This window comes from Salmo salar, chromosome ssa24 (assembly GCF_905237065.1).
Source record: "Salmo salar chromosome ssa24, Ssal_v3.1, whole genome shotgun sequence".
Classification (NCBI taxonomy): domain Eukaryota; kingdom Metazoa; phylum Chordata; class Actinopteri; order Salmoniformes; family Salmonidae; genus Salmo; species Salmo salar.
The window spans coordinates 47543192-47569919 of record NC_059465.1 but is presented as its reverse complement, the minus strand read 5'-3'; the positions used below and the strand labels follow the sequence as shown (position 1 = coordinate 47569919).

General features: G+C 45.6%; 1 protein-coding gene across 6 annotated transcripts in view; it reads left to right on the top strand.

The window, feature by feature from the left end:
* Positions 1-26728, top strand: part of LOC106593032 (transducin-like enhancer protein 4) — a 94221-nt gene that overhangs the window by 41218 nt on the left and 26275 nt on the right. The window contains exons 1-5 of one of the 6 annotated variants that reach the window (XM_045707025.1): positions 3785-4091; positions 8500-8562; positions 10963-11037; positions 17524-17776; positions 26318-26334. In XM_045707025.1, the coding sequence (XP_045562981.1) occupies positions 3984-4091; positions 8500-8562; positions 10963-11037; positions 17524-17776; positions 26318-26334 (516 nt within the window). In that variant the 5' untranslated portion in view covers positions 3785-3983. Of the gene's footprint in view, positions 1-3784; positions 4092-8499; positions 8563-10461; positions 10594-10962; positions 11038-17520; positions 17777-26317; positions 26335-26728 lie in introns of those variants that run through there. The other 5 variants (XM_045707023.1, XM_045707022.1, XM_045707021.1 and 2 more) reach the window with 5 other exon arrangements.

Below are 26728 nucleotides of genomic sequence, written 5' to 3'. Positions count from 1 at the left end.
TTCTGGGAAGACTTGTGAAACAGACCAGAAAGACCAGGCAGACCAAGCAGACAGACAGAGTTTACTGAAGAACGGTGTGTGGAAGGACAACAGTGTTGTAATTGTGGTGGGAATCATTATCCCGAGTTCCTGGAGTGCCCTGTAAGGGTGTAAGGGGGAAGGAGATTGAGGTGGCAAAAGTTTGAAAGGTAAATCAAAGTCTCCTATGCGGAGGCCGTTAAAATCATTGAGAAACAAGTGATGCTAGTGAAGATATGATAGTGGACGCACCACAGCCTGTAATGAATGTTTGCTGCCAGGCAAAAGATACCCTGTGTGTTAAAAAGGTGGATTTTGTTTTGTTCATTACCACAGTTATAAACTGTACAGCACAAGTCTCAAAGAAATCTAAGAAACTGGACATTATTGTGGCTGCAGCAGACATGTTTTTGAGACTGAAGTGGTACTGTCACCGGAAGACCTATCCTCCCAGGTTCCCCTGTTTTTTTTAACCTTTATTTAACCAGGCAAGTCAGTTAAAAACAAATTCTTATTTTCAATGACAGCCTAGGAACAGTGGATTAACTGCCTTGTTCAGGGGCAGAACGACAGACTTTTACCTTGTCAGCTCAGGGATCCGATCTTGCCGACCTTTCGGTTACTACTCCAACGCTCTAACCACTAGGCTACGTGAGCCTGTGTAGGGATCAGATCTGTTTTATTAGATATTTTACAGAATAGTCATTTTGATTTAGTTTAGTTTTGGTATTTTGTATTCCATTTTCGGGAATCCTGTTTCCCATCCCCCACAGTAGGGGGAGAAGCACAAGCATTTTGCTACACTCGCATTAACATCTGCTAACCATCTGTATATGACCATGTGTATGTGAGAAATAACATTTGATTTGATTTGCACATTAAATATACCATAGAAGAAGAAGAATCATAAAAAATGGCTGCTCTCTCGAGAAAGTTGGTACTGCTGTAGCAGCAGCTATATCAGAACTGGAGGGCAGAACTTCACTGAAAGAACAGCAAATAATAAATAAATAAATAAATAAACAAATAACTGCATTGAACGCTTTTCTCTGTGGAGAAGATGTTTTCGCTTTTCTCCCGACTGGGTTCGGCAAGAGATTTACCAGCTAGCTTCGCTCGTAGTCAAGAAAATGGGATCAAGAACCCAATTCTTATTTTTCTGTCGCCATTGGTCACCCTCCTGGAGGTTCACGTCACATACAAATGGTAAATATAAGTAAATAAATTGATATCAAACTGAATACAACAGGTGTAGTAGACCTTACAGTGAAATGCTGAATACAACAGGTGTAGTAGACCTCACAGTGAAATGCTGAATACAACAGGTGTAGTAGACCTCACAGTGAAATGCTGAATACAACAGGTGTAGTAGACCTCACAGTGAAATGCTGAATACAACAGGTGTAGTAGACCTCACAGTGAAATGCTGAATACAACAGGTGTAGTAGACCTCACAGTGAAATGCTGAATACAACAGGTGTAGTAGACCTCACAGTGAAATGCTGAATACAACAGGTGTAGTAGACCTCACAGTGAAATGCTGAATACAACAGGTGTAGTAGACCTCACAGTGAAATGCTGAATACAACAGGTGTAGTAGACCTCACAGTGAAATGCTGAATACAACAGGTGTAGTAGACCTCACAGTGAAATGCTGAATACAACAGGTGTAGTAGACCTCACAGTGAAATGCTGAATACAACAGGTGTAGTAGACCTCACAGTGAAATGCTGAATACAACAGGTGTAGTAGACCTCACAGTGAAATGCTGAATACAACAGGTGTAGTAGACCTTACAGTGAAATGCTGAATACAACAGGTGTAGGACCTTACAGTGAAATGCTAACTTAAAGGCTCTATCCAATAGTGCAAAAAAGGTATTGGGTGAACAATAGGTAGGTAAAGAAATAAAACAACAGTAAAAAGACAGTAGAGAGGCTATATACAGTAGAGAGGCTATATACAGTAGAGAGGTTATATACAGTAGAGAGGCTATATACAGTAGAGGCTATATACAGTAGAGAGGCTATATACAGTAGAGAGGCTATATACAGTAGAGAGGCTATATACAGTAGAGAGGTTATATACAGTAGAGAGGTTATATACAGTAGAGAGGTTATATACAGTAGAGGGGCTATATACAGTAGAGAGGCTATATACAGTAGAGAGGCTATATACAGTAGAGAGGCTATATACAGTAGAGAGGCTATATACAGTAGAGGCTATATACAGTAGAGAGGCTATATACAGTAGAGAGGCTATATACAGTAGAGAGGCTATAAACAGTAGAGAGGCTATATACAGTAGAGAGGCTATATACAGTAGAGAGGCTATATACAGTAGAGGCTATGTACAGTAGAGAGGCTATATACAGTAGAAAGGCTATATACAGTAGAGAGGCTATATACAGTAGAGAGGCTATATACAGTAGAGGCTATGTACAGTAGAGAGGCTATATACAGTAGAAAGGCTATATACAGTAGAGAGGCTATATACAGTAGAGAGGCTATAAACAGTAGAGAGGCTATATACAGTAGAGAGGCTATATACAGTAGAGGGGCTACATACAGGCACCGGTTAGTCAGGCTTATTGAGGTAGTATGTTCATGTAGATATGGTTAAAGTGACTATTCATATATAGTAAACAGAGAAGCAGCAGCGTAAAAGAGGGGTTGGGGGGGCACACAATGCAAATATTCCAGGTAGCCATTTGATTACCTGTTCAGGAGTCTTATGGCTTGGGGGTAAAAACTGTTGAGAAGCCTTTTTGTCCTAGACTTGGCACTCTGGTACCGCTTGCCGTGCGGTAGTAGAGAGAACAGTCTATGACTGGGGTGGCTGGGGTCTTTGACAATTTTTAGGGCCTTCCTCTGACACCGCCTGGTGTAGAGGTCCTGGATGGCAGGAAGCTTGGCCCCAGTGATGTACTGGGCCGTACGCACTACCCTCTGTAGTGCCTTGCGGTCGGAGACTAAGCAGTTGCCGTACCAGGCAGTGATGCAACCAGTCAGGATGCTCTCGATGGTGCAGCTGTAGAACCTTTTGAGGATCGCAGGACCCATGACAAATCTTTTTAGTCTCCTGAGGGGGAATAGGCTTTGTCGTGCCCTCTTCAAGACTGTCTTGGTGTGTTTGGACCATTCTAGTTTGTTGGTGATGTGGACACCAAGGAACTTGAAGCTCTCAACCTGCTCCACTACAGCCCCGTCGATGAGAATGGGGGCGCGCTCGGTCCTCCTTTTCCTGCAGTCCACAGTCATCTCCTTAGTCTTGGTTACGTTGAGGGAGAGGTTGTTATCCTGGCAGCCATCTCTCTCTCTGTCTCGCTAGCCAGCCATCTTGACACAACTGTGGGAAGCATTGGAGTCAACGTGGGCCAGCATTCCTGTGTTATGCTTTAGCCCCCTTGTAGAGTCCATTACCCTAGCGAATTGAGGCTTTTCTGTGGGCATAAAGGGGGTGCAACTCAATACTGTTCTCAGTGTTGCTTTGTTAGCCATCAGCGAAGTGCTCTTTCAGAGGAGGTGGTGTTTCACTGTGTTAAGGTTGGATGTTTTAATTTATATGTTAAAGTATGTCTCTCAATTCAATTTGCTTTATTGGCATGACGTAACAATGTACATATTGCCCAAAGCTTACTTTGGATGTTTACAATATGAAAATAATGAGAATCAAAATTGTCAACTGGACAACAGTCTCTCTCTCTCTCTCTCTCTCTCTCTCTCTCTCTCTCTGCATGCTGGGAGTGTTTGGTGCATGCTGGGAAATGTGTGAGTGAGTGGTGTGTAGCGTTAGATATCTTGGTTTTTCTTTTATGTTTCCCTTTCCACCTTTCTTGGTGATATCTCTTTTTTTTCTCTTCCTATGAATGATTAAGGTTATCGTTATTTTTATTTATTTGTTGTGGTAGAATAAAGTATATAGTTGTTTTTTGTTGTGTTGAAATCACCCTGTTTTTGGCGGGGATGGCAGCCCGAATGGGGATGCCGTCCCTGTCACTTCGGCACGGCTTTAGGTGTGTTACTGAATCTACTGTCACCGTGGAGGAGTTTCTGGTCGCCGTGGGAGAGAAGGTAGGATATGAGAATGTTGCTTATGCGTCACGGATGAATAAAGCGGTGGTGTTTTTTCTTAAAGAAGAGAAGAAGAGCGTCTTGTTGATTGTATGGTTGAGCAAGGCGTACTTCTTAAAGAAGAGCGTCTTGTTGATCGTATGGTTGAGCACGGCGTACTTCTTAAAGGAATGTTTATTCAAGTTACGCCGCTTTTTTCTCCGTCAACAAGGGTAACGATTTCAAATGTACCGCCGTTTATTCCCAATGAGCTATTGGAGAGCGAGTTATTGCGGTTTGGGAAGTTTGCAAGTTCAATTAAGGTTGTCCCGTTGGGTTGCAAACACCCGGGCTCTGAAACAGGTTATGTCGTTTCAAACACCCGGGCTCTGAAACAGGTCATGTCGTTTCAAACACCCGGGCTCTGAAACAGGTCATGTCGTTTCAAACACCCGGCTCTGAAACAGGTTATGTCGTTTCAAACACCCGGGCTCTGAAACAGGTCATGTCGTTTCAAACACCCGGCTCTGAAACAGGTTATGTCGTTTCAAACACCCGGCTCTGAAACAGGTCATGTCGTTTCAAACACCCGGGCTCTGAAACAGGTCATGTCGTTTCAAACACCCGGCTCTGAAACAGGTCATGTCGTTTCAAACACCCGGCTCTGAAACAGGTCATGTCGTTTCAAACACCCGGGCTCTGAAACAGGTCATGTCGTTTCAAACACCCGGCTCTGAAACAGGTCATGTCGTTTCAAACACCCGGCTCTGAAACAGGTCATGTCGTTTCAAACACCCGGGCTCTGAAACAGGTTATGTCGTTTCAAACACCCGGCTCTGAAACAGGTCATGTCGTTTCAAACACCCGGCTCTGAAACAGGTCATGTCGTTTCAAACACCCGGCTCTGAAACAGGTCATGTCGTTTCGGCGACAGGTGTTTATGTTTTTGGATTCACCGGAACAGACTTTGGAGTTATCGTTTAAAGTCAAAGTATGACGACAGACTGTATATAGATTATGATAGTACGGGTAGTCAACTGTGTTTTGGGTGTGGGGATGTTGGTCATAAGCGACATGCTGCCTGAAAAGGGTAAGGCGGAGGGAGGAGCGCAGGTGGTCCTCGTAATGCCTGGGCCCACTGATGTAGGGAGAGGTGGTCCTCGTAAAGCCTGGGCCCACTGATGTAGGGAGAGGTGGTCCTCATAATGCCTGGGCCCACTGATGTAGGGAGAGGTGGTCCTCGTAAAGCCTGGGCCCACTGATGTAGGGAGAGGTGGTCCTGTAACGCCTCACTGATGTAGGGAGAGGTGGTCCTCGTAGCTCCTCACTGATGTAGGGAGAGGTGGTCCTCGTAATGCCTGGGCCCACTGATGTAGGGAGAGGTGGTCCTCGTAGCTCCTCACTGATGTAGGGAGAGGTGGTCCTCGTAGCTCCTCACTGATGTAGGGAAAGGTGGGCCTCGTAACGCCTGGGCCCACTGATGTAGGGAGAGGTGGTCCTGTAAAGCCTGGGCCCACTGATGTAGGGAGAGGTGGTCCTCAACGCCTGGGCCCACTGATGTAGGGAGAGGTGGTCCTGTAAAGCCTGGGCCCACTGATGTAGGGAGAGGTGGTCCTGTAAAGCCTGGGCCCACTGATGTAGGGAGAGGTGGTCCTCAACGCCTGGGCCCACTGATGTAGGGAGAGGTGGGCTCTGTCGCTCTCTCTCTCTCTCTCTGTCTCTCTGTCTCTCTCTGTTTCTGTCTGTCTCTCTCTCTCTCTGTCTCTCTCTCTCTCTCTCTCTCTCTCTCTCTCTCTCTCTCTCTCTCTCTCTCGCTCTGTCTCGCTCTCTCTCTCTCTGTTTTTCCCTCTGTCTCTCTCGCTCTGTCTCGCTCTCTCTCTCTCTGCCTCTCTTCTCTCTCTCTCTCTGTTTCTCTCTCTGTCTTTCTATCATATTATGTCTATATACAGTGTTGTTGTCACAGTATCTAACGAAGGTGGCGCCCCTCCTCGGTCGGGCGGCGCTCGGCGGTCGTCGTCGCCGGCCTATTAGCTGCCACCGATCGTTGTTTCTGTGTCTTTTGGTTTTGTCTGTCTATCCCGCACCTGTTTTGTGTTTGTCATTAGTGGGGGGTTATTTTGTGTGTATTTTCAGTTGGGGTTCTCGTGCGGGATTGTTTATTGTCCACTCAGGACAGTTGCGAGTGTAAGCTGTTATTATCCATTATATTGCCGGGCTGCGCCCCTTGCGCTTTTTTTTTCAGTGCGCTTATTTTGGGAATGTGTTTTTCCCCTGGCGGACTTCGCCACGCGCCCTGTGCCCTACGGCTATTGCGTTTGCAATTATTATTATTAAAACACAGTTGCTCCGGCCCTCTGCCTCCTGCTCCTGATTCCACATCTCCACTGGTCCTAGACAGCCGTGACAGTTGTAATGATGTGCAGATAGTTAAAGTACAAAAGGGAAAATAAATAAACATAAATATGGGTTGTATTTACAATGGTGTTTGTTCTTCACTGGTTGACCTTTTCTTGTGGCAACAGGTCACACATCTTGCTGCTGTGATGGAACACTGTGGTATTTCACCCAGTAGATATGGGAGTTTATCACAATTGGATTTGTTTTTGAATTCTTTGTGGATCTGTGTAATCTGAGGGAAATATGTCTCTCTAATATGGTCATACATTTGGCAGGAGGTTAGGAAGTGCAGCTCAGTTTCCACCTCATTTTGTGGGCAGTGTTGCACATAGCCTGTCTTCTCTTGAGAGCCAGGTCTGCCTTTCCGTGGCCTTTCTCAATAGCAAGGCTATGCTCACTGAGTCTGTACATAGTCAAAGATTTCCTTTAAAATTCTTTCCAAAGTGTCAAGTAATTATCTTTTAGTTTTCTAATGATTTGGTTGGGTCTAATTGTGTTGCTGTCCTGGGGCTCTGTGGGGTCTGAGTGTTTGTGAACAGAGCCCCAGGACCAGCTTGCTTAGGGGACTGTTCTCCAGGTTCATCTCTCTGTGGGTGATGGCTTTGTTATGGAAGGTTTGGGAGTCGCTTTCTTTTAATGGGTTCTATAACCGATTCAAGTATTTTTAGCCAGATCCTAATTGGTATGTCAAATTTTATGTTCCTTTTGATGGCATAGAAGGCCCTTCTTGCCTTGTCTCTCAGATCGTTCACAGCTTTGTGGAAGTTACCTGTGGTGCTGATGTTTAAGCCGAGGTTTGTATAGTTGTCAACTGGACCTTTTTTGGAACAGCATTATTTTTGTCTTACTGAGATTTACTGTCAGGGCCCAGGTCTGTCAGGGCCCAGGTCTGTCAGGGCCCGCCCAGGTCTGACAGAATCTGTGCAGAAGATCTAGGTGCTGCTGTAGGCCCTCCTTGGTTGGGGACAGAAGCACCAAATCATCAGCAAACAGTAGACATCTGACTTCAGATTCTAGTCGGGTGAGGCCGGGTGCTGCAGACTGTTCTAGTGTCCTCGCCAATTCATTGATATATATGTTGAAGAGGGTGGGGCTTAAGCTGCATCCCTGTCTCACCCCACGGCCTTGTGGGAAGAAATGTGTTTTTTTTGCCAATTTTAACCGCACACTTGTTGTTTGTGTACATGGATTTTATAATGTCGTATGTTTTTCCCCCAACACCACTTTCCATCAATTTGTATAGCAGACCCTCAGGCCAAATTCAATGAAATTTTTTGGGGGAAATCAACAAAGTATGAGAAGACTTTGCCTTTGTTTTGGTTTGTTTATTTTTCATTTAGTGTTGTTTCTATCTCCCTCCCTCCCTCTCTCTGTCTCTCTCTCTCTCAATTCAATTTAAGGGCTTTATTGTCATGGGAAACATATTTTTACATTGCCAAAGCAAGTGAAATAGATAATAAACAAAAGTGAAATAAACAATACAAAATTAACAGTAAACATTGCACTTAACAAAAGTTTGAAAAGAATAAAGACATTTCAAATGTCATTATGTATATATACAGTATTGTAATGATGTGCAAGTAGATAAAGTACAAAAGGGAAAATAAATAAACATAAATATAGGTTGTATTTACAATGTTCTTTTCTTGTGGCAACAGGTCGCATCTTGCTGCTGTGATGGAACATTGGTATTCACCCAATATGGGATTTGTTCTCTCTCTCTGTCTCTCTCTCACTCTCTCTGTCTCTGTCTCTCTCTGTCTCTCTCTGTCTCGCTCTCTCACTCTCTGGCTCTCGCTCTCTCTGTCTCTCGCTCTCTCTGTCTCTCGCTCTCGCTCTCTCTGTCACTCTCTCTCACTCTCTGTCTCTCACTCTCTTTCTCTCACTCTCTGGCTCTCGCTCTCTCTGGCTCTCGCTCTCTCTGGCTCTCGCTCTCACTCTCTGTCTCTCGCTCTCACTCACTCTCTGTCTCTCGCTCTCACTCTCTGTCTCTCGCTCTCTGTCTCTCTCTCTGTGTCTCTCTCTCTCTCAGGTGGAGATGGTGAAGCGACTGAATGCTATCTGTGCCCAAGTCATCCCCTTCCTTTCACTAGAGGTTAGTGTTGATCTCCAGTCTGTCTCCTGTTCTCTCAGATACTCAGACAACTGTCTTCTGATCCATTCCAAAGAAAGGGTTGAGGAGAGGGAGGAGGGGTGAGGAGAGGGAGGACGGGTGAGGAGAGGGAGGACGGGTGAGGAGAGGGAGGAGGGTGAGGAGAGGGAGGAGGGTGAGGAGAGGGAGGAGGGTGAAGAGAGGGAGGAGGGGTGAGGAGAGGGAGGAGGGGTGAGGAGAGGGAGGAGGGGTGAGGAGAGGGAGGAGGGGTGAGGAGAAGGAGGAGGGGTGAGGAGAAGGAGGAGGGGTAAGGAGGAGGGGTGAGGAGAAGGAGGAGGGGGTAAGGAGGAGGGGTGAGGAGAGGGAGGAAGGTGGGGAGAGGGAGGACGGTGAGGAGAGGAAGGAGGGGTGAGGAGAGGAAGGAGGGGTGAGGAGAGGAAGGAGGGGTGAGGAGAGGGAGGAGGGGTGAGGAGAGGGAGGAGGGGTGAGGAGAGGGAGGAGGGGTGAGGAGAGGGAGGAGGGGTGAGGAGGGGTGAGGAGAGGGAGGAGGGGTGAGGAGGGGTGAGGAGAGGGAGGAGGGGTGAGGAGAGGGAGGAGGGGTGAGGAGAGGGAGAGAGCTACATGTTTTATTGTTTATTGTATAGTGTAAAGTTTACTGTTAATTTTTATTATTCATTTCACTTTTGTTTATTATCTATTTCACTTGCTTTGGCAACATTAACATATGTTTCCCATGACAATAAAACCCATGAATTGAAGAGAGAGAGAGCCCAGCTGGTCCCCTCATCCAGCTGGTCCCCTCATCCAGCTGGTCCCCTCATCCAGCTGGTCCCCTCATCCAGCTGGTCCCCTCATCCAGCTGGTCCCCTCATCCAGCTGGTCCACTTATCCAGCTGGTCCCCTCATCCAGCTGGTCCCCTCATCCAGCTGGTCCCCTCATCCAGCTGGTCCCCTCATCCAGCTGGTCCCCTCATCCAGCTGGTCCCCTCATCCAGCTCGTCCCCTCATCCAGCTCGTCCCCTCATCCAGCTGGAACCCTCATCCAGCTGGTCCCCTCATCCAGCTGGTCCCCTCATCCAGCTGGTCCGGGGGCTGAGTTCACTAACCTGTTCTACTAACACACTGAATCCTCAGGACCCTCATCCAGCTGGTCCCCTTATCCAGCTGGTCCTCTCATCCAGCTGGTCCTCTCATCCAGCTGGTCCGGGGGCTGAGTTCACAAACCTGTTCTACTAACACACTGAAGCCTCAGGACCAGAACATCCAATCAATCAGAATAAACCAAATTACAACACAGTCAAAACAAAACTACATTTCGTTTTGGGAAACACAAACACAAAGCAAAATGCAGTGCTATCTGGCCCTAAATCGACAGTACACCCTGGCTAACTATTTGACCATGGTTACTGATCAAAACCTTAGAACAGGCTCAGTGAGCACAGCCTTGCTATTGAGAAGGGTAGACACAGGAAAACCTGGCTCCCTGTAGAGGAAAGGCTGTGCAACCACTGCACCACAGCAGAACGTGAGACGGAGCTGCATTTCCTGACAAAAATGTTTAAAATATTTAACAATTAGAGAGTGTCATATCCCTGAAACCCTTATTGTTAAATGTGTGGTTGTTTTTAGCCTTGATTATTGTTGTTGCTGATTGTCCTGTTGACAATATTGATTATTATTATTATTTTAATTAAATTGATCACTTCATCTCCAGAGTAAGCTTTGGCAATATATTGTTACAAAGCAAATTGAAGTGAATTGAGAGGGAGATGGAGAGAGCTTTGTCTCTCCCAGGGTGTTGTATTTCCTGTCACAACTACATTACCCACAATCCTCTGGGCTCTCTCCACTCAAGGTTATTAAAGTGTTAAGCAGGAACCTGTCTGTTTAATCTGGAGGAAGTGATAGTGTCTCTGCTGGGTGGGAGTGAAGGCAAGGCTCCAAACCTCTCCTCAGATTACACCTGGATTAGAAATGGACGAGCTGGATAATGGGATGGATTAGCTGAGATTAGACGACTGCAGTCAGACAGAGGTACTGCTGCAGGAGAACTGAGGATGCATGGATTTGCATAATATTTGCTTTTCTGTATACATATTATTCATATACTACGCTGTCTCTCTCTCCCTGTCTCTCTCTCTCCCTGTCTCTCTCTCCCGTGTCTCTCTCTCTCTCCCGTGTCTCTCTCTCTCCCGTGTCTCTCTCTCTCCCTGTCTCTCTCTCTCCCTGTCTCTCTCTCTCCCTGTCTCTCTCTCCCCCTGTCTCTCTCTCTCCCTGTCTCTCTCTCTCCCTGTGTCTCTCTCTCTCCCCCTGTCTCTCTCTCTCCCTCTGTCTCCCTGTCTCTCTCTCTGTCTCCCTGTCTCTCTCTCTGTCTCCCTGTCTCTCTGTTTCTGTGTGTATCAGCACCAGCAGCAGGTAGTCCAGGCGGTGGAAAGAGCTAAACAGGTCTCCATGGCTGAACTCAACTCTATCATCGGGGTACATCTACACACACACACACACACACACACACACACACACACACACACACACACACACACACACACACACACACACACACACACACACACACACACACACACACACACACACACACACACACACACACACACACACACACACACACACACACACACCACAACACACACACAAAACACACACACACACACGTTTGTTTTACTAACCTTGTTGGGACCAAACTATTGATTCCCATTCAAACCCTTAACGGCAACCTTACCACCAAACCCATAACCCAAATTGTTACCACTAAGCCTAAAATAGCATTTTTCCATGTGGGGACCGGTGCAATGTCCCCACCTTGTCCAAATGTTCCTTGTTTTACTACGATACAGTATTATATATGGTGCTGTAGATTACATACACTACATGATCAAAAGTATGTGGACACCTGCTTGTCGAACATCTAATGCTAAAATCATGGGTATTAATATTTACATTTACATAGCAGACGCTCTTATCCAGAGCGACTTACAGATTGGTGCATTCACCTTATAATATCCAGTGGAACAACCACTTTACAATAGTGCATCTAAATCTTTTAGGGGGGGGGTGGTTAGAAGGATTACTTTATCCTATCCCAGGTATTCCTTAAAGAGGTGGGGTTTCAGGTGTCTCCGGAAGGTGGTGATTGACTCCGCTGTCCTGGCGTCGTGAGGGAGCTTGTTCCACCATTGGGGTGCCAGAGCAGCGAACAGTTTTGACTGGGCTGAGCGGGAACTGTGCTTCCTCAGAGGTAGGGAGGCGAGCAGGCCAGAGGTGGATGAACGCAGTGCCCTTGTTTGGGTGTAGGGCCTGATCAGAGCCTGAAGGTACGGAGGTGCCGTTCCCCTCACAGCTCCGTAGGCAAGCACCATGGTCTTGTAGCGGATGCGAGCTTCAACTGGAAGCCAGTGGAGAGAGCGGAGGAGCGGGGTGACGTGAGAGAACTTGGGAAGGTTGAACACCAGACGGGCTGCGGCGTTCTGGAAGAGTTGTAGGGGTTTAATGGCACAGGCAGGGAGCCCAGCCAACAGCGAGTTGCAGTAATCCAGACGGGAGATGACAAGTGCCTGGATTAGGAAGAGCAGCTCCGTCTTGCCGAGGTTCAGCTTGAGGTGGTGATCCGTCATGCACACTGATATGTCTGCCAGACATGCAGAGATGCGATTCGCCACCTGGTTGTCAGAAGGGGGAAAGGAGAAGATGAATTGTGTGTCGTCTGCATAGCAATGATATGAGAGACCATGTGAGGATATGACAGAGCCAAGTGACTTGGTGTATAGCGAGAATAGGAGAGGGCCTAGAACAGAGCCCTGGGGGACACCAGTGGTGAGAGCACGTGGTGCGGAGACAGATTCTCGCCACGCCACCTGGTAGGAGCGACCTGTCAGGTAGGACGCAATCCAAGCGTGGGCCGCGCCGGAGATGCCCAGCTCGGAGAGGGTGGAGAGGAGGATCTGATGGTTCACAGTATCAAAGGCAGAAGATAGGTCTAGAAGGATGAGAGCAGAGGAGAGAGAGTTAGCTTTAGCAGTGCGGAGAGCCTCCGTGACACAGAGAAGAGCAGTCTCAGTTGAATGCCCAGTCTTGAAACCTGACTGATTAGGATCAAGAAGGTCATTCTGAGAGAGATAGCAAGAGAGCTGGCCAAGGACGGCACGTTCAAGAGTTTTGGAGAGAAAAGAAAGAAGGGATACTGGTCTGTAGTTGTTGACATCGGAGGGATCGAGTGTAGGTTTTTTCAGAAGGGGTGCAACTCTCGCTCTCTTGAAGATGGAAGGGACGTAGCCAGCGGTCAAGGATGAGTTGATGAGCGAGGTGAAGTAGGGGAGAAGGTCTCCGGAAATGGTCTGGAGAAGAGAGGAGGGGATAGGGTCAAGTGGGCAGGTTGTTGGGCGGCCGGCCGTCACAAGACACGAGATTTCATCTGGAGAGAGAGGGGAGAAAGAGGTCAAAGCACAGGGTAGGGCAGTGTGAGCAGGACCAGCGGTGTCGATTGACTTAGCAAACGAGGATCGGATGTCGTCAACCTTCTTTTCAAAATGGTTGACGAAGTCATCCGCAGAGAGGGAGGAGGGGGAGGAGGATTCAGGAGGGAGGAGAAGGTAGCAAAGAGCTTCCTAGGGTTAGAGGCAGATGCTTGGAATTTAGAGTGTTAGAAAGTGGCTTTAGCAGCAGAGACAGAAGAGGAAAATGTAGAGAGGAGGGAGTGAAAGGATGCCAGGTCCGCAGGGAGGCGAGTTTTCCTCAATTTCCGCTCGGCTGCCCGGAGCCCTGTTCTGTGAGCTCGCAGTGAGTCGTCGAGCCACGGAGCAGGAGGGGAGGACCGAGCCGGCCTGGAGGATAGGGGACAGAGGAAATCAAAGGATGCAGAGAGGGAGGAGAGGAGGGTTGAGGAGGCAGAATCAGGAGATAGGTTGGAGAAGGTTTGAGCAGAGGGAAGAGATGATAGGATGGAAGAGGAGAGAGTAGCGGGAGAGAGAGAGCGAAGGTTGGGACGGCGCAATACCATCCGAGTAGGGGCAGAGTGAGAAGTGTTGGATGAGAGCGAGAGGGAAAAGGATACAAGGTAGTGGTCGGAGACTTGGAGGGGAGTTGCAATGAGATTAGTGGAAGAACAGCATCTAGTAAAGATGAGGTCAAGCGTATTGCCTGCCTTGTGAGTAGGGGGGAAGGTGAGAGGGTGAGGTCAAACGAGGAGAGGAGTGGAAAGAAGGAGGCAGAGAGGAATGAGTCAAAGGTAGACGTGGGGAGGTTAAAGTCACCCAGAACTGTGAGAGGTGAGCCATCCTCAGGAAAGGAACTTATCAAGGCGTCAAGCTCATTGATGAACTCTCCAAGGGAACCTGGAGGGCGATAAATGATAAGGATGTTAAGCTTGAAAGGGCTGGTAACTGTGACAGCATGGAATTCAAATGAGGAGATAGACAGATGGGTCAGGGGAGAAAGAGAGAATGTCCACTTGGGAGAGATGAGGATTCCAGTGCCACCACCCCGCTGGCTCGATGCTCTAGGGGTATGCGAGAACACGTGGGCAGACGAGGAGAGAGCAGTAGGAGTAGCAGTGTTATCTGTGGTAATCCATGTTTCCGTCAGCGCCAGGAAGTCTAGGGACTGGAGGGTAGCATAGGCTGAGATGAACTCAGCCTTGTTGGCCGCAGACCGGCAGTTCCAGAGGCTGCCGGAGACCTGGAACTCCACGTGGGTCGTGCGCGCTGGGACCACCAGGTTAGAGTGGCAGCGGCCACGCGGTGTGGAGCGTTTGTATGGCCTGTGCAGAGGGGAGAGAACAGGGATAGACAGACACATAGTTGACAGGCTACAGAAGAGGCTACGCTAATGCAAAGGAGATTGGAATGACAAGTGGACTACACGTCTCGAATGTTCAGAAAGTTAACCTCCCTGGGCTAGGCGGGACGAATTCGTCCCACCTACGTAACAGCCACTTTCAGCCTGTGGCGCGATTTTCAAAACCTTAAAAATCCTATTACTTCAATTTCTCAAACATATGACTATTTTACAGCTATTTAAAGACAAGACTCTCGTTAATCTAACCACACTGTCCGATTTCAAAAAGGCTTTACAACGAAAGCAAAACATTAGATTATGTCAGCAGAGTACCAAGCCAGAAATAATCAGACACCCATTTTTCAAGCCAGCATATAATGTCACCAAAACCCAGAAGACAGCTAAATGCAGCACTCACCTTTGATGATCTTCATCAGATGACAACCCTAGGACATTATGTTATACAATACATGCATGTTTTGTTCAATCAAGTTCATATTTATATCAAAAACAGCTTTTTACATTAGCATGTGACGTTCAGAACTAGCATACCCCCCGCAAACTTCCGGGGAATTCGCTAACATTTTACTAAATTACTCACGATAAACGTTCACAAAAGGCATAACAATTATTTTAAGAATTATAGATACAGACCTCCTCTATGCACTCGATATGTCCGATTTTAAAATAGCTTTTTGGTGAAAGCACATTTTGCAATATTCTAAGTACATAGCCCAGGCATCACGGGCTCGCTATTTAGACACCCGGCAAGTTTAGCACTCACCATAATCATATTTACTATTATAAAAGTTTGATTACCTTTTGTTGTCTTCGTCAGAATGCACACCCAGGACTGCTACTTCAATAACAAATGTTGGTTTGGTCCAAAATAATCCATCGTTATATCCGAATAGCGGCGTTTTGTTCGATGCGTTCAAGACACTATCCGAAATAGTAAAGAAGTGTCGCGCGCATGGCGCAATTCGTGACAATAAAATTCTAAATATTCCATTACCGTACTTCGAAGCATGTCAACCGCTGTTTAAAATCAATTTTTACGCCATTTTTCTCGTAGAAAAGCGATAATATTCCGACAGGGAATCTCCTTTTCGGCAAACAGAGGAAAAAATCCCAAAGGCGGGGGCGGTCGGGTCACGCGCATAAGCCCAGTGTCCCTTGATCGGCCACTTGAGAAAGGCGATAATGTGTTTCAGCCTGGGGCTGGAATGACGACATTCTGTTTTTTCCCGGGCTCTGAGCGCCTATGGACGACGTGGGAAGTGTCACGTTAGAGCAGAGATCCTTAGTAAATGATAGAGATGGAAAAGAAGTTCAAGAAATGGTCAGACAGGCCACTTCCTGTAAAGGAATCTCTCAGGTTTTGACCTGCCATTTGAGTTCTGTTATACTCACAGACACCATTCAAACAGTTTTAGAAAATTTAGGGTGTTTTCTATCCATATGTAATAAGTATATGCATATTCTAGTTACTGGGTAGGAGTGGTAACCAGATTAAATCGGGTATGTTTTTTATCCAGCCGTGTCAATACTGCCCCCTAGCCCTAACAGGTTAAGCTTACGTTGCAAAAAATCTTATTGACTAAAATGACACAGTACTGCTGGCTGGTGGAGTAGGCTAGCTAGCAGTTCCTGCGTTGTTGACTTTGAACGTGTAGCTGGCTAGGTAACCTCGATAGTTTCAGTACTACACCTTATCATGATACAAAGCAACTTTGTAGCTAGCTAGCTAACATAACACTAATCAAGACATTCCTTTGTAATGTATTTAGTTTCTACAATGCTGCTCGTCGGTAATAGTTGGCTGGGTTTGGAAAAAATGGCGTCGCGGGGGACGGAAATAGCTGGCTAGCTAACCTCGATAATTACTAAACTACACAATTAACAAGCTATGACAAAGACAACTATGTAGCTAGCTAGCTAACGCTGCACTAGTCAAATCGTTCCGTTGTAAAGTATTAGTATCTACAGCGCTGCTAGTCGGTAACGGTTGGCTAGCTAGCAGTGGGTTAATGATGACTAGGTGTGTTGACTAAGTCTGGCGTCGCGTCGCGGCTGGCTAGCTCACCTCGATAATTACTCTAAAACTACACAATTATCTTAGATACAGAGACAGCAATGACAACTATGTAGCTGGTTCACTAGCACTACACTAATCAAGTCGTTACGTTGTAATGTAATAGTTTCTACAGTGCTGCTAGTCGGTAGAAGTTGGCTAGCTAGCAGTGTTGACTAGCTAGCTAGCAGTGTTGACTACGTTAGGAGGACGAAGATAGCTAGCCTCGATAATTACTCTAATTACTCTAAACTACACAATTATCTTTGATACAAAGACAGCTATGTAGCTAGCTAAGAAGAATTGCTCAGATCAAACAAATCAAACCGTTGTAATGTAGTGAAGTGTAACATTACCTGTGGAGCAAAGCGTAGTGCGACTGCTCGCTCCAAACCGGAAGTACTGTACTGGAGTTGGTCCCCCCCTTTGCTGCTATAACAGCCTCCACTCTACTGGGAAGGCATTAATATGGAGTTGGTCCCCCCTTTGCTGCTATAACAGCCTCCACTCTACTGGGAAGTCATTAATATGGAGTTGGTCCCCCCCTTTGCTGGCTCACAGTCTGCGTTCCAATTCATCCTAAAGGTGTTTGATGGGGTTGAGGTCAGGGCTCTGTGCAGGCCAGTCAAGTTCCTCCACACCGATCTTGACAAACCATTTCTTTATGGACCTCGCTTTGTGGCATTGTCATGCTGAAACAGGAAAGGGCCTTCCCCAAACTGTTACCATAAAGTTGTAACTACAGAATTGTATGATGTAGTGTTAAGATTTCCCTTCACTGGAACTAAAGGGCCTGAGCTATGAAAAACAGCCCCAGACCATAATTCCTCCTCCACCAAACTTTACAGTTGGCACTATGTAGAGTGTCTCTCATTCTTAGTGTCTCTCTCTCTCTCTCTTAGTGTCTCTCTCCCTCTTGGTGTCTCTCGCTCTCTCTCTTATTGTCTCTCTCTCTCTCTTAGTGTCTCTCTCTCTTTCTTAGTGTCTCTCTCTCTCTGTCTTTCTCTTTCCCTCCCTCTCCTATTTCTCTCCTCTGTCTCTCTCTGCCTGTGTCTAGTGTAGAGTGGTAATGACAATGTTATGTGTGTGTGTGTATTTAGCAGCAGCTCCATGTCCAGCACCTGTGTCATGGCCCTGCTCTCCCGGTGCCCCTCACCACCCAACCTTCTGGGCACCAACTCCCTCAACCGCCTCTGCCCACCGCAGGCAGCGCCAGCCTCGTGGCACTCTCCTCTGCCCTCCTGCCCACCGCAGGCGGCAGCAGCCTCCTGGCCCTCTCCTCCGCCCTCGCTGTGCATCAGATGCCCCTAAAGGAGGACAAAAAACACAAGGACAACAACACCGACACCGACAGAGGTAAACACTGAAACTCTACTTGCTTCATTATCAAATCAAATGTATTTATAAAGCCCTTCTTACATCAGCTGATATCTCAATGTGCTGTACAGAAACCCAGCCTAAAACCCCAAACAGCAAGCAATGCAGGTGTAGAAGCACGGTGGCTAGGAAAAACTCCCTAGAAAGGCCAAAACCTAGGAAGAAACCTAGAGAGGAACCAGGCTCTGAGGGGTGGCCAGTCCTCTTCTGGCTGTGCCGGGTGGAGATTATAACAGAACATGGCCAAGATGTTCAAATGTTCATAAATGACCAGCAGGGTCAAATAATAATAATCATAGTGGTTGTCGAGGGTGCAACAAGTCAGTAACACAAGAGTAAGTGTCAGTTGGCTTTTTCACAGACGATCTTTGAGAGTATCTCTACCGCTCCTGCTGTCTCTAGAGAGTTGAAAACAGCAGGTCTGGGACAGGTAAGCACGTCCGGTGAATAGGTCAGGGTTCCAGCAGGTCTGGGACAGGTAGCACGTCCGGTGAACAGGTCATGGTTCCATAGCTGCAGGCAGAACAGTTGGAACTGGAGCAGCAGCACGGCCAGGTGAACTGGGGACAGCAAAGAGTCATCAAGCCAGGTTGTCCTGAGGCATGGTCCTACGGCTCAGGTCCTCCGAGAGAGAGAAAGAAAGAAAGAGAGAATTAGAGAGAGCATATTTAAATTCACACAGGACACCGGAAAAGACAAGAGAAATACCCCAGATGTGATGGACTGACCCAAGCCCCCCCGACACATAAACTACTGCAGCATAAATACTGGAGGCTGAGACAGGAGGGGTCAGGAGACACTGTGGCCCCATCCGATGAAACCCCCGGACAGGGCCAAACAGGTAGGATATAACAGGTTTACAGAGACAGGTTTCAGTAGTACTCTCTAGTACAGTCTATAACAGGTTTCAGTAGTACTCTCTAGTCTAGCCAGATGGTCTATATACAGGTTTCAGTAGTACTCTCTAGTACAGTCTAGTACAGTCTATAACAGGTTTCAGCAGTACTCTCTAGTCTCTAGTACAGTCAGATGGTCTATAACAGGTTTCAGTAGTACTCACTAGTCGCTCCAATGCCTTTCCGTTCACCTGGGCCAGACTACACTCAATCATAGGACCTACTGAAGAGATGAGTCTTCAATTAAGACTTAGAAGTTGAGACTGAGTCTGCGTCTCTCACGTGGATCGGCAGATCGTTCCATAAAATTGAAAATCTACCGGTAGAAAGCCCTGCCTTCAGCTGTTTGCTTAGAAATTCTAGGGACAGTAAGGAGGCCTGCGTCTTGTGACCGTAGCGTACGTGTAGGTATGTACGGCAGGACCAAATCGGAAAGATAGGTAGGAGCAAGCCCATGTAATGCTTTGTAGGTTAGCAGTAAAACCTTGAAATCACTCCTAGCCTTAACAGGAAGCCAGTGTAGGGAGGCTAGCACTGGAGTAATATGATCAAAGTTGTTGGTTCTAGTCAAGATTCTAGCAGCCGTGTTTAGCACTAACTGAAGTTTATTTAGTGCTTTATCTGGGTAGCCCGGAAAGTAGAGCATTGCAGTAGTCTAACCTAGAAGTGACAAAATAATGGAAACATTTTTTCAGAATTTTTTAACAATGTTACGTATTTTACGTAGATGGAAAAAAGCTGTCCTTGAGACAGTCTTGATATGTTCGTCAAAAGAGAGATCAGGGTCCAGAGTAACGCCGAGGTCCTTCACAGTTTTATTTGAGACGACTGTACAACCATCAAGATTAATTGTCAGATTTAACAGAAGATCTCTTTGTTTCTTGAGACCTAGAACAAGCATCTCTGTTTTGTCGGAGTTAAAAACTAGAAAGTTTGCGGCCATCCACTTCCTTATGTCTGAAACACAGGCTTCTAGCGAGGGCAATTATGGGGCTTCACCATGTTTCATTGAAATGTACAGCTGTGTGTCATCCGCATAGCAGTGAAATTTAACATTATGTTTTCGAATGACATCACCAAGAGGTAAAATATATAGTGAAAACAATAGTGGTCCTAAAACGGAACCTTGAGGATCACTGAAATTTACAGTTGATTTGTCAGAGGACAAACCATTCACAGAGACAAACTGATATCTTTCCGACAGATAAGATCTAAACCAGGCCAGAACTTGCCCGTGTAGACCAATTTGGGTTTCCAATCTCTCCAAGAGAATGTGGTGATCAATGATGTCAAAAGCAGCACTAAGGTCTAGGAGCATGAGGACAGATGCAGAGCCTCGGTCTGCCATGACTACAAGGTCCGATAGGAATTCAGGGAACTCAGTGAGGAACGCTGTATATGGCCCAGGAGGCCTGTAAACAGTAGCTATAAAAAGTGATTTAGTAGGCTGCATAGATTTCATGACTAAAAGCTCAAAATTCAAAAATGCAGTCCATTTTTTTTGTAAAGTGAAATTTGCTAACGTAAATGTTAGCAACACCTCCGTCTTTGCGGGATGCACGGGGGATATGGTCACTAGTGTAACCAGGGGGTGAGGCCTCATTTAACACAGTAAATTCATCAGGCTTAAGCCATGTTTCAGTCAGGCCAATCACATCAAGATTATGATCAGTGATTAGTTCATTGACTATAACTGCCTAGGAAGTGAGGGATCTAACATTAAGTAGCCCTATTTTGAGATGTGAGGTATCACAATCTCTTTCAATAATGGCAGGAATGGAGGAGGTCTTTATTCCAGTGAGATTGCTAAGGCGAACACCGCCATGTTTAGTTTTGCCCAACCTGGGTCGAGGCACAGACACAGTCTCAATGGGGACAGCTGAGCTGACTACACTGACTGTGCTAGTGGCAGACTCCACTAAGCTGGCAGGCTGGCTAACAGCCTGCTGCCTGGCCTGCACCCTATTTCATTGTGGAGCTAGGGGAGTTAGAGCCCTGTCTATGTTCGTAGATAAGATGAGAGCACCCCTCCAGCTAGGATGGAGTCCGTCACTCCTCAGCAGGCCAGGCTTGGTCCTGTTTGTGGGTGAGTCCCAGAAAGAGGGCCAATTATCTACAAATTCTATCTTTTGGGAGGGGCAGAAAACAGTTTTCAACCAGCGATTGAGTTGTGAGACTCTGCTGTAGAACTCATCACTCCCCCTAACTAGGAGGGGGCCAGAGACAATTACTCGATGCCGACACATCTTTCTAGCTGATTTACACGCTGAAGCTATGTTGCGCTTGGTGACCTCTGACTGTTTCATCCTAACATCGTTGGTGCCGACGTGGATAACAATATCCCTATACTCTCTACACTCGCCAGTTTTAGCTTTAGCCAGCACCGTCTTCAGATTAGCCTTAACGTCGGTAGCCCTGCACTCCTCAGCAGGCCAGGCTTGGTTCTGTTTGTGGGGGAGTCCCATCTGTTGGGAGGCAGAAAACAGTTTTCAACCAGCGATTTAGCTGTGAGACTTTTTTTTTTTTACCGGAAGCCAACTAGTCAACTATCTAGTAAACACTTCAAATATGAGGTTGGTGTCTCTTTTTTGAACAGAATTAAACGGATATATCTTGTAATTCAACAAAATAGTAAGGTGGCCAATAACTGGGGACCGTATGCCGATAATACGGGACATATTTATTATGCTAAAAAAGCTGATCGTAGTAGTATTTCCACTGAAATGTCAAACATGCTAATTGCTAACCCGTTAGCTAACATTTTTATGACACCAATAATCACAAAACATTGATGGCTTGATCACAAGATGACACTGTTGAAGGTAATATATATAAGTTTGGTGAATTTTGGCCCATTCCTCCTGACAGAGCTCGTGTAACTGGGTCAGGTTTGTAGGCCTCCTTGCTCGCACATGCTTTTTCAGTTCTGCCCACAAATCTTCAGTAGGATTGAGGTCATGGCTTTGTGATGGCCACTCCAATACCTTGACTTTGTTGTCCTTAAGCCATTTTGCCACAACTTTGCTTGGGGTCATTGTCCATTTGGAAGACCCATTTGCGACCAAGCTTTAACCTCTCTAGGGGGTGTGGGACGCTACTGTCCCACCTGGCCAACATCCGGTGAAATTGCAGAGCGCCAAATTCAAATTAAATTACTATAAATATTTAACTTTCATGAAATCACAAGTGTAATACATCAACATAAAGCTTAACGTGTTGTTAATCCAGCCGCAGTGTCAGATTTCAAAAAGGCTTTACGGAGAAAGCACACCATGCGATTATCTGAGGACAGCGCTCAGCACACAAAACATTACATACATGTACCAGCCAAGTGGATTAGTCACAAAAGTCAGAAATAGCAATAAAATGAATCACTTACCTTTGATGATCTTCGTATGGTTGCACTCACAAGACTCCCAGTTACACAATAAATGTTTGTTTTGTTTGATAAAGTCCCTCTTTATATCTAAAAACCTCCATTTTGTTGGCGCGTTTTGTTCAGTAATCCAATGGCTTAAATGCGGTCACAAGAGGCAGACGAAAATTCCAAATAGCATCCGTAAAGTTCATAGAAACATGTCAAACGATGTTTATAATCAATCAGGTTGTTTTTAGCCTAAATAATCGATAATATTTCAAACGGACAAAAGCGTCGTCAACATAAAATAAAAACAAGAAAGGCGTGCTCTCGGTGAAACAGCTCTGGGGACATCCCACTATCCACTGACTCAAAGTTGTCGTTCTCCCTCATTTTTCAGAATAAAAGCCTGAAACGATGTCTAATGACTGTTCACAACTAGTGGAAGCCATAGGGAACGGAATCTGGGTCCTATCCCTTTAAATGGTGGATAGGCTTTCATTGTTAAAACAGCCATTTCAAAATAATGGCACTTCCTGGATGGATTTTCCTCAGGGGTTCCCCTGCTATATCAGTTCTGTTATACTCACAGATTATTATCACATTATTCTAACAGTTTTAGAAACTTTAGAGTGTTTTCTATCCAAATCTACTAATTATATGCCTATCCTAGCTTCTGGGCCTGAGTAGCAGGCAGTTTACTTTGGGCACGCTGTTCATCTGGAGGTGAAAATTCTGCCCCCTACCCTAGTGAGGTTAACTTCCTGACTGATGTCTTCAGATGTTGCTTCAATATATCCACATAATTTTCCCTCCTCGTGATGCCATCTATTTTGTGAAGTACACCAGTTCGTCCTGCAGCAAAGCATCCCACAACATGATGCTGCCACCACCGTGCTTCACAGTTGGGATGGTGTTCTTCGGCTTGCAAGCATCCCCCTTTTTCCTCCAAACATAACGATGGTTATTATGGCCAAACAGTTATATTTTTGTTTCATCAGACCAGAGGATATTTCTCCAAAAAGTACGATCTTTGTTCCCATGTGCAGTTGTAAACCGTTGTCTGGCTTTTTTATGGCGGTTTTGGAGCAGTGGCTTCTTCCTTGCTGAGCGGCTTTTCAGGTTATGACAATATAGGACTCGTTTTACTGTGGATATAGATACTTTTGTACCTGTTTCCTCCAGCATCTTCACAAGGTCCTTTTGCTGTTGTACTGGGATTGATTTGCACTTTTCGCACACCAAAGTACGTTAATCTCTAGGAGACAGAACGCGTCTCCTTCCTGAGCGGTATGACGGCTGCGTGGTCCCATGGTGTTTATACTTGCGTACTATTGTTTGTACAGATGAACGTGGTACCTTCAGGCATTTGGAAATTGCTCCCAAGGATGAACCAGACCTGTGGAGGTCTACAATTTTGGCTGATTTCTTTTGATTTTCCCATGATGTCAAGCATAGAATTTGATGGTAGGCCTTGAAGTATATTAACCTCTCTGGGACATGTGGGACGCTAGCATTCCATCCGCTGGACACACTATTCAACAGCCAGTGAAATAGCAGGGTGCCAAATTCAAAACAACAAAAATCTCATCATTCAAATTTCTCAAACATACAACTATTATATCCCATTTTAAAGATACACTTCTCGTTAATCCAACCACATTGTCCGATTTAAAAAAGGCTTTACCCCGCGAAAACATAACATTAGATTATGTTAGGACAGTGCCGTGACAAGAAAAACCACACAGCCATTTTCCAAGCAAGGAGAGGCGTCACAAAAACCAGAAATACAGCTAAAATGAATTACTAACCTTTGATCTTCATCAGATGACACTCCCAGGACTCAATGTTACACAATACATGTATGTTTTGTTCGATAAAGTTCATATTTATATCCAAAAACCCCATTTTACATTGGCGCGTGATGTTCAGAAAATATTTAGCCTCCCAAAACCTCCGGTGAATGAGCACATCAATTTACAAAAATACTCATCATAAACGTTGATAAAATTGATATTTACAACAGTTATTGAAAGAATTATAGATACACTTCTCCTTAATGCTGTGTCAGATTTCAAAATAGCGTTACGGCGAAAGCACATTGTTCAATATTCTGAGAGCTCAGCCATCAAAGCAAGCTATACAGTTACCCGCCAAGTTCAACAAAACTCAGAAAGAGTATTATAAATCTTAATTTACCTTTGCTGATCTTTGTCGGAATGCACTCCCAGGACTCCCACTTCCACAAGAAATGTTCATTTTGTTCGATAAACTCCATATTGTGTTCAGATCACTATTGCAAAGGCATAATGCATGAGCGCAAAACCCGAGACGAAAAGTCAAAAAGTTCCATTACCGTTCGTAGAAACATGTCAAACGATGTTTACAATCAATCCTTAAGGTCTTTTTATCATAAATATTCGATAATATTCCAACCGGACAATAGCGTATTCATTACAGAGGAAAAAGAAGAAACGGCGCGCCTGTGTGACAGCGCAGAGAACAACTCATTGGCCTCAGGCAGTCCACAGCTCTTATTCTCTCCCCAGTAACAGTAGAAGCATGAAACAAGGTTCTAAAGACTGTTGACATCTAGTGGAAGCCTTAGGAAGTGCAAAATGACCCCACAGACATTGTAGTTTGGATAGGCAATCACTTGAAAAACTACAAACCACTTCCTGGTTGGATTCTTTCTCAGGTTTTTGCCTGCCATATGAGTTCTGTTATATTCACAGACATCGTTCAAACAGTTTTAGAAACGTCAGAGTGTTTTCTATCCAAATCTACTAATAATATGCATATCCTACCTTCTGGGCCCGAGTAGCAGGCAGTTTCATTTGGGCACGTTATTCATCTGAATTTCCGAATACTGCACCCTGTCACCAAGAAGTTTTAACAGGTACACCTCCAATTGACTCATATGATGTCAATTAGCCTATCAGAAGCTTCTAAAGCCATGACATCATTTTATGGAATTTTCCAAGCTGTTTAAAGGCACAGTCAACTTAGTGTATGGAAACTTCTGACCCACTGGAATTGTGATACAGTGAATTATAAGTGAAATAATCTGTCTGTAAACAATTGTTGGAAAAATTACTTGTGTCATGCACAAAGTAGATGTCCTAACCGACTTGCCAAAACTATAGTTTGTTAACAAGCTCTATCTCTCTCCTTAAACCCCAATGGTGGAACCAGCTTCCCCCTGAATCTAGGACAGCAGAGTCTCTGCCTATCTTCAGAAAACATCTGAAACCCTACCTCCTCAAAAAGTATTTTAAATAATCCCATAGCACACCCCTCGCACCACCACCTCAACCCCCCCGCCCCAGAAAAAGCCTTTAATGAACTAACACTAACATTCGCACTTGACTTCCCTCTACTAGCTTTGACCTTTCTACTTTGAGGAAAATTGACTTACTATGACTGTGATATGTGGTTGTCCCACCTAGCTATCTTAAGATGAATGCAAGTCGCTCTGTATAAGACCATCTGATAAATGACTATAATGGAAAATGAAGTAGTGCTATGCTAAGCGCTAGTCTAACTCTAGAGTAGCAATGCTATGCTAATCACTAGTCTAATGCAGAGTAGCAGTGCTATGCTAATCACTAGTCTAACTGTGGGGTAGCAGTGCTATGCTAATCACTAGTCTAACTCTAGAGTAGCAGTGCTATGCTAATCACTAGTCTAACTGTGGAGTAGCAGTGCTATGCTAATCACTAGTCTAACTCAGAGATACGTATGTAATATAGATGAGAGTAGCAGTGCTATGCTAATCACTAGTCTAACTGTGGGGTAGCAGTGCTATGCTAATCACTAGTCTAACTCTAGAGTAGCAGTGCTATGCTAATCACTAGTCTAACTGTGGAGTAGCAGTGCTATGCTAATCACTAGTCTAACTCTAGAGTAGCAGTGCTATGCTAATCACTAGTCTAACTCCAGAGTAGCAGTGCAATGCTAATCACTAGTCTAACTCTAGAGTAGCAGTGCTATGCTAATCACTAGTCTAACTCTAGATTAGCAGCCCCAGTATCATAGCTAATCCATTGTTAGCCTGTCAGAGTTTAACAGCTCTCCCTGCACTAATTTGAGTGAGCAAGCCCAATAAACACATTTTTGCAGCATATGTGTTTTACAGTGACCTGTATGTAAGACTGTGTGCAGTTATTTGTCTGTATGTGAAATGTTATGGCTTTGGTTTTCTCTCTCTTTCTCACCCATTTTTTCTCTCTCTCTCGCTCTCTCTCTCTCTCGACAATCCTTCAGAAAGAGACTCAGTCAAGGTAAGACGTATTTTCCTTCTAATTATTCTGGTGTCTTGTTAGCAAGAGCGAGGGAACGAAGGGAGAGAGAGAGAGTTCAGTGTTTAGGTTAATTTGTCTCTAAGCGGTCTGCTCTGTTCCTGCAGTCGAAGATTTGGTTTGTTGAATACGCAATGAGATGATTAGCATGGCTTTCTTCACAGACTGAGCACTGTGGGCGTACGCACACACACACACAGACACAAACACACACACACACAGACACACAGACACAAACACACACACACACACACACACACACACACACACACACACACACACACACACACACACACACACAGACACACACACACACACACACACACACACAGACACACAGACACAAACACACACACAGACACAGACACAGACACAC